An 8,444-nucleotide genomic window follows, 5' to 3' on the forward strand; every position below is an offset into this window, starting at 1 on the left:
CTTCTTCTCCGTTGCAGGTCGTGACACGCTGACCTATTTCTACACTGGGGTGTCCGAGCCCAGGAAAGGCCTCCCCGCGTTTCAGGCCAACGGCTTCCTCAACGAGCAGACCTTCCTCCAGTATGACAGCACCTATGGGAAGGCTGAGCCCGTGGGACCATGGAGACACGTGGAAGGGATGGAGGACTGGGAGAAGGAAAGCCAGCTTCAGAAGGCCAGGCAGGACATCTTCCTGGAGACCCTGCAGGACGCCATGAACTATTACAACAGCGACGGTCAGTGAACAACAGGCTGCGGGGCTGGAGGGTCTCGCGCGAGAGGCAGCCCGCGGGCGTGAGTGGAAAGGGGTCAGCGGGATGGAGACAGTCCTCGTCCCGAAGGGGGAACAGGGGCACGAGGGGCACCCCAGAGACGTCTCCGCCTCCCCCAGGCCGTGGCACAGCTGCTTCCTCCTGCGTCCTTCTCCCCCGCGCTCACTTCTCGGCCTCAGCTCACAAGGAAGTGAAGTCAGAGTCGCTCCTTAGCCAGGCACCTCTGACCCTCTGCTCCCCTCCTCCACCTGCCTCAGGTTGATCCCTTCGAGAAGGTGTCAGACTCCCTCCTGTCCTGGGAGGCTAGTAGAGACAGAGCTCTGCCAGTCACTAGCTGTTGACGGTGCGCACGTGCCTAAGTTACCTGGGCTGAATCTGCGAGTTGCAGCGCGACCTCACTCTGAGAGGCAAAACATGTGTATGTCTGTTCCATGAAGGATATTGCAGTCTGCCTTGGTCTCCTCGTGGCCCCATCTCCTAGAATAGGGTTCAGTCGATTTCTGCTCCATCGTAATGTGTTGAGTGAATGGAGAGAAAGCACCCAGTGCAAATCACGCCCACGCTGGGAGGTCCCTAGATGCAGGATTGAAAGAAACCCCCACAGGTGAGAGAGTTCACGGAGCCCTAAAGATCCTCCAGTCCACGGGAGCGGCTACCGGCAGGGACCTCGGCTCTGTGGCATGAAAAGCTGGAGTCCGAGCTCACACCGATACGGGCTCCTGTGTCCCAGCTCAGCTCTTTCTCCAAAACCACACGGGCTGCTTCCAAGGCAACCAGTCTCAGGCCTGGTGAACTGCTCGTGCTAAATGATGACAGAGTAGTGTTAGCAGGTGAGCTTCTGAGTACAGAAATGCCCAAGGGGCTGCATGGATTCTGAGGTTTCTAATAGGAGGCAAGAGATGTGGAGACATCTGCCAGATGGGAATGGGGAGTCTTGGGAAGGAAAATGGCCTGGGCTGTCTGTCAGCAATAGGAATGGTGTCCAGGAAGGACTCTGGGAAAATCTTTCACTGGCTGGAAGATAAATGGCAAAGTGAATAGTTATGAGTAAAGATGAAGGCGAGATGAACGCAGGGTATTAGAAAATGATGGTGGTCGCCATTTATTAAGCTCTTACTTTGTGCCAGGCCTAGCACTTAGCACATCCAATGCTCATGAGAACCCTGTAGTAGAGTGCCGATTTCCACGGCCATTTCAGAGATGAGAAAAGAGAAGCACAGGAGGTTATTGGCTCAAGTCCATGGAAGAAGCCAGGTGTGGGGTGGAGATCATCTTGGATTGGAGCCCAGACAGTTTGAGGTCTATCAGAGCCTGTGCCAACAGCACAAGTGTTGCATCAACGTAAACACTCACAATCACAAGGAATATGTCATGTCCCTTTGGCTTGAGGAGGCCAATTTCGGAGAGTCATTGGTAAGGGGCAAGGGGCTTCGGCTTTGGAGATTTGGAAAATGACTATCAGTCACAAGAACAGAATGCAGAAGTGACCCAACTACATTCACTCAGGTGAGGCTCTAAACTCCACTAGAACTGAGAGAAAAGGGTATGGTCCCATGTTACATAAGGTGTCACATAAGTGTGGGAAAAGGAAAAATGTGCTCTTTTAAAATGAAGCAGCTTCTAAGCTGGGCTCAGTGGCTCAGCCTGTAATCCCGGGCTTTGGGAGGCTGGGGTGAGTGGATTGCCTGAGCCCACGGGTTCGAGACCCGCCTGGGCAACTTGGCAAGACCTCATCTCTACAATAAACCAAAAACTAGCCGGGTGTGGTAGTGCGCGCCTGTAGCTCCAGCTACTCAGAAGGCTGAGACGGAAGGATCGCTGGAGCCCAGCAGGTCGAGGCTGCAGTGGCTGGGAGTGGCCACTGCACTCCAGTCTGGGCGACAGAGTGAGACTCCAACTCAAAAATAAATAAATAAATTAATTAATTAATTAATTTAATCAAGCAGCTTCTACATGTAGCCCAACTCAGCTACCAAGGACAGTTTTAAATACAAGTTTCTGAGTCCAAAACCCTGTTGTGGGATGTTCAGAAAGGAGGTCTCTGGAGGGGCAAAAAGAGACTCAGCTCTCCCCTAAAGTCTTCTACTCCCTCTTTATCTTCATTGCAAGAATCCGTGTTTTCCAAGCATATGGGAAATGCCTATGCTTAAGCAAAGCAAGGCCACTACAGGTGGGAAGATGTCACCTCCTACTGGGATTTAATTATATCTCCAGAAAGTAAACAGACCCAATAGTTTATTGACATTTAGGAGACCATTGTCTTCAATCTCATGGGCACAATCCCAGGAGGTGGACCTCTTCTAGTAGCTGACGCGTGCAAATTCTCACGGTTCGCTACAAGTCTGGATGCCACAGCTAGTTCTACATGTTTTTATTTCCTGCAGGCCCACCTCTTAATACTAGTGCTGTTCATAGTCAGGGATAAATTGAGATCAAGAAAATGAAGCCTGTCGCGATGACAAAAGCACACAGGGAAGTTTATTTAATGGATTTGGGGATCTTGCATCACCCAAGAAACAAAGGACACCATTAGGGGCAGTGGAACTGAAAATTGGAGAACCATCAACACCCAAGTCAGATACTCTAACCACCATCCCCACCTCTGTGTGTGTATCTCTCTCTCAGAGCCTGTCTCATCTCTTGTCTCTAATTGCTTATTCTGTGATTTTTTTTTTTTTTGAGTTGGAGTATCACTCTGTGGCCCAGACTGGAGTGTAGTGGCACACTCCCGGCCACCGCAGCCTCACCCCGCTGGGCTCAAGCGATCCTCCTGCCTCAGCCCTCCAAGTAGCTGGAACTAGCTACCGCGCCCAGCTAATTTTTTATTAATTGTAGAGATGAGGTCTCGCCAAGTTGCCCGGGCGGGTCTCAAACCCCTTGACTTAGGCAATCCACTCACCTCAGCCTCCCAAAGCGCTGGGATGACAGGCTGAGCCACCGAGCCAGCCCCGTGATTTCTTCCCCCCACCTCCAACCACACCAGACATTTCCTCTACTTGCCCAGAAGGCAAATGTTCACCGATACACTCAGCTATCTCCTCTTCTCTGCTCACGCCCCAGGCAGAGACGGCGGGCACCGTTGCCTCCAAATCGGGATTCCCAAGGGAGATCATGGGTTTGGCTTGGAGGGCAGCGAAACTCACCTCAAATACCCTTCAGCCTAAGTGGATTCCTTGGAGGAATCTAGAAACCAAATTGACACCAGGCTCATTCAAAAGAGAAAAGCACACACTATTTATTGTTACATGCACCTGGGAATCTTCACAAGAAAATGAAGTCTGAAGGAGAGGTAAAGGAAGACGCTTTTATCATCTTTAAGAAGAATGGTGAATTATAGAAAAAGATGACGGGACGGAGGGCATCTGGCCTGAAAACACAGATTTCTGGGGGAGTCGCCAGGAGATGATGGGCAGATGCAAAGGCAGGGGAAGGGAAGGGCTGCTCTGCTAAGTGCACTCGTGAAGGTCCGTCGTAACCCCAGTTCCCTGGCGATAGGGCTACTTTCTCACCTTGGCACAGGGAGGACGCCCTCCCAGTGGAACCTCTGTGGCCGGCTGCAGGCCGGAGGAGACAGGTCAGCCACCCTTTCTGAAACCACAGCCCACCTGGCCACCGGCACGGGTGCGGCGACCAGGAAACATGATCCTTCTTCCACAGGACTGCGAGGTCAGCGTCTCCGGGAAGGAACGGATCTCTGGCCAGGCAGAACTTCAAAGTGTCTGCTGACTGTTGCTTGTGCTGCCCAGATCAAGGGCGTGACTGGGAGACGAGGTCCCACCCGGGAACTTCCCTCGGGCCTGGCGCCACCTTCCCAGACCCAGAAGCACAAGCTCCAAGAGAGTAAACGAGAGGCAGAGCCCGCTGACCCCAAACATGGCTTTGAGAAAGATGGTCTTCTCTGAGGGCCGGGAGAGGACGCAGGTCACCTCATGGGGGCAAGGCTCTGCACGGCATCCAAAGTGGCTGGGCATGTGGAGCCCATAGAGGCGGCACTGCAGCCCCAGGGCAGCCCCCTCCAGCACCAGCCGCGCCCCCAGCTGGGCCACGTAGGCCCAGAGTAGCCGGAGGCTTCCAGCCCCTGGGGCGGCCCCGCTGTGCTCCCCATCCTGGATCAGGGCTTCCTTCTCCTCCTTCCCCTTTCCCGCTTCTTCCCAGCGTGCGACCACATGATGCAGAGTGACTCCCAGGTAGAGGGCACTGGGCACCGCCAGCAGGATGACCTGGAAGGCCCAGAAGCGCAGCGGGGAGATGGGGTGGGAGGCATCGAAGCAGGCGGCCTTGCAGCCTGGCTGCTGGGTGTTGCATTCGAATTCACTCTGCTCGTCGCCAAACAGCCCAGGTCCACCGGCCACCAGCAGCGCCAGGCGGAATCCCAGGAGCACAGGAAGCAGGAGGCGTCCCACGGGGCTGGAGTGCCGGCTCTCCTCTGCCAGCAGCCGCCGCAGGAACCGGCCGCCCATCCTGTCACGGGCGTTGGAGAAAGGTGGTCACCAGAGGTGGACTCTGAACTCAAGGAGGATCCCTGGCTACTGGGGGGGGGTTTGTATGAGTCCTGTCACCAGCCCTGGTCCTCCCCCTGGCGTCCTATGGGGTGGGGCCTTCTGTGCCCTACGGTGGCCACGGAGGAAGTGCAAGATTGATCTTTGGATATCGATGTGCAAAGAACCCAAGATCCTGTGCAAGGTTGGATGCCTGTGAAGCACCCACGTGAGTCTAGCACTATGCAGATCACTTCCCCTGGAGGGCTACTGTCCTCCCAGGAAGCAGTGGGAGGTGGCCCACCTTGCTGGGTGGCAACCTCCGGGCCTTGACAGATGTGTCCTACGCACTGATGAGTTGAGAGGGAAAAAGTATGTTTTTTTGAAAATGTCACAGTGTCATTAAAAGTAACTGTTCACTCTCATGGAGTCTGAGAGAAAGGCTCTCTCTAAAACTATTGCTTGTAACCTAAACAACAACAACAACAACATAAGATATAAAGTTTGGAAGACGTCCGTGTAAGTCATATTTAAAAATGCAATAAGAGATAACCTGCATTTAACATGAATATGCGCCATAAAGAAATTCAGGCTCAGGTGCAGTAGTCTGGATGAAATTATTTTAAAGGCAAGAATAGCCAGAATGCACAAACATAAGCTTCTTTTGTTTGGTCCTTTTTCTGTTTGTTTGTTTGGGTTTTTTGAGCTGAGGCTTCACTCTGTAGACCAGGTAGGAGAGCAGGGGCACAATCACGGCTCATCAAAGCCTCTGCCTCCTGGACACAGGTGAGCCTTCTGCATCAGCCTCCGAAACGCTGGGGCTACAGGAACAGGCCATCATGCCAGTCTAATTTTGATTTTTTGTAGAAACGAAGTCTCACTGTGTTGCCTAGGCCAGTCTTGAACTCCTGGATCAAGCGATCCTCCCACATGGCCTCCCAAAGGAGATTACAGATATGCGTCCCCACACCCAGCCCTAATTCTGTGAATTTTAAATTAACACACGATGAACCTTAAAACCATTATGCTGAGTGAACTTAGCCAGAAGCAAAGATAACATATTGAATGGTGCCATTGACAGGAAAGATCCGAAAATACAAATCCATCAAGGCAGAAAGTAGATTACCAGTCAGCAGGAGCAAAGGGGAGGCGGAATTGGGGAGAAATTGTTAACCGGACAGAGTTTCTTTCTCGAAGGAGGGAGTGGTGATGACTATGCGGCATCATAAATGTACTAAAACTTTATCTTATGCGAATTCTACCTCAGTTTTTTAAAAACTGTGATTGTTGGACGAAAAGTACAGTGAGGCTGGGTATGGTGGCTCAACCTGTCATCTCAGCGCTTGGGAGGCCGAGGCAAGTGGATTGTCTGAGCCCGCGGGTTTGAGACCAGCCCGGACAACTTGGCACAGCCTCGTCTCTACAATAAATCAAAAAATTAGGCAGGCGTGGTAGCGCACACCTGTAGTTCGGCTACATGGAAGGGCGAGGTCCAAGGATCACCTAAGACCAGCAGGTCAAGGCTGCGGTGGCCGTGAGCGTGCCCCTGCATTCCAGCCTGGATGACAGAGTGAGACTCCAACTCAAAAAGAAAAATTAATTCTAAGCTCCCTCCACTGTCCTGTGAGCCACAAATGATCACTATGGTGTCTCACTCGGTGGCCAGAAGAGGGCTCAGAGTAAACACTGCCCTTGATTTCAAAGCTCCCGGTTTCCAGGAGTGAGTCTTTGTAGATGCAGCCCAAGCGTCTGTTTCTCCTTCTACCTGTTCTCTCTGCCCGAACACCGTCTCGCGTCCCAAGGCCCCAGCCACGCCTGACCTCAGCCTTCACCACCCCAGCCTCAGATCCAGGGCTTCTCCTCACGCTGGAACGGAATCCCGGTCATTTTCGCTGCCTTGGGGATGTGGGGTTTGGGAGGCCAGAAGCGCGTAAGCTTGCCCAAGGAGCCAAGCCCAGACTTGTTGATCAGCAAGGTTTCCAGGCTCTGACCTTGATTTTCAAAGCTCAGAGCAGGAACCTTTCAGGGTGGGGAGTGACAAAATCCAGAGCCTTCCGATTACATCAGCCCTAGGTTGACAACATCTCCCAGGTAGATTATTTCCCTTTGTAAACGTTTAACAATCATAGTGTGGCCTCACCAGAACATTCCACAGCCTCTTATCCCAACAGGAATAGGAAAGATTCAGAAGCCATGGGGGATGAGAGGAGGAAGGGGCCGGGAGGGGCGCCGGAGGGGCGGGGGAATGAGCCCCACTGCCCCTCTCTGGCCTGCTCGTCCAGGGCCGCCTCCTGCACGTGTCACTCACCTGGTCACTGAGCAGGGACTTCCGTCCACAGGCAGAAGGGCAGAGGGAAAGGAGGCCTCATGCCGAGCCTCCTGACTGTTGACTCTCCCCCAGGCCCGCCTCCTGCGGAAACTGCCACCCTCCCCCCACCCTGTCCCTTCCCGGACGCCTTAGTCAGAAAGGAAGGCGGCTGGAGGCAGGCCAGCTGCCAGAGGAGGCAGGAGCATCTTGGCTTTCCGAGCTGGAACAAGCTGTGGAATGCTCCTGGAGCCAACAATGGTGCAGGGTGGGACGACTGGGAAGAACGCTTGCCTTTGACCCTGATCTGGACAGTGTGGCTCACAGAACCCAGGACACCGAGGGGCCCAGGCAGCGGGAAGGAATGCGGCCTCCTGTCGCTTCACTCGACTGTCTCCAAGCTGCCTCTCTGAGCCCTCTGTCTCCGGTCTGCCACCGTTCTCTGCCAGTTCTCAGTAGAACTCCCAGAATAAAACGGTCACCCTCGCTCTCTCCAGTTCTTACCTCGAGCCGCTGCAGCCTGGCTGAATGTGGTGCCCGCCGTCCCTCCACCTACCCACCCACCCCTGGCGAAGCCTGGGTAGATGGAAGAACTCGAATCACTCTATAAAAAAGACACCTGCACACGTATGTTTATCGCGGCATTGTTCACAGTGGCGAGAACATGGAACCAACCCTGCTGCCCATCGAAAGAGGACTGGATTTTAAAAAATGACGCAGCCATAGAGAAAAACAAAATTATGAACTTTGCAGCAACTTGGGTGGACTTAGAGGCAATAATACTGAGTGATCTTTCCCAGAAACAAAGGACTGAGTACCACATGCTCTCAGTCATAAGTGGACCATGAACAAGAAAAGGATTGGCAGGAGCGGGAAATGCCGAGGGGAGCAGGGGAGCAGGATTGGCAGTAGTGGGAATCTGCCTGGGGAAGGGGGGGGTCACACACATCAACAAGGGTCCCTGCATAATGAACGTGTGTACACCTAACCCTGAATTGTACCCCACATTAAAAAAAAATAAGTTTAAAGGAAAAAATAATAAAATAATTTAAAAAATTTTTTTGAATGCCTGGACAGGAACTGCCTTAGAGCTCTCAAGGGAATGGCAAATGGCTGACCCAAGGCCAAACGTGGTCAGCTGATGGCAAAACAGTAATGTATGTAACACGGGGCGAGACCACCTGATCAGGCTCAAAGAACACGTCCGTTCATTCATTCCTAGGTATTTTATTTCATCTGAAGTTACTATGGATGGGTTTATTTTTTTCTTTAATATTCCCTGTTTGTTGCTGAGAGGTAGAAAACCTACTGCTTTTGTATACTTTTTTGCCATCCACATTTCTGTACTCT

At 52.7% G+C, this 8,444-nt stretch overlaps 1 protein-coding gene across 1 annotated transcript; it reads right to left on the reverse strand.

The window, feature by feature from the left end:
- Positions 1-3,518: 3,518 nt before the first annotated feature.
- On the reverse strand, positions 3,519-7,145 carry LOC103267058 (gap junction gamma-3 protein-like). The gene is made up of 2 exons (XM_008064661.2): positions 7,098-7,145; positions 3,519-4,772 (listed from the first exon to the last, which is right to left on the reverse strand). The coding sequence occupies exon 2, from the start codon at positions 4,769-4,771 to the stop codon at positions 4,022-4,024; it is 750 nt and encodes a 249-aa protein (XP_008062852.1). The 5' UTR covers position 4,772; positions 7,098-7,145; the 3' UTR covers positions 3,519-4,021.
- Positions 7,146-8,444: the final 1,299 nt, after the last annotated feature.

This window comes from Carlito syrichta, unplaced genomic scaffold (assembly GCF_000164805.1).
Source record: "Carlito syrichta isolate Samal-C Ts95f unplaced genomic scaffold, Tarsius_syrichta-2.0.1 Scaffold307836, whole genome shotgun sequence".
Lineage (NCBI taxonomy): Eukaryota > Metazoa > Chordata > Mammalia > Primates > Tarsiidae > Carlito > Carlito syrichta.

Bases quoted from the DNA above. Each gene is read 5' to 3' on its own strand.
- LOC103267058 (XM_008064661.2), bottom strand. From the start codon at position 4,771: ATGGGCGGCCGGTTCCTGCGGCGGCTGCTGGCAGAGGAGAGCCGGCAC.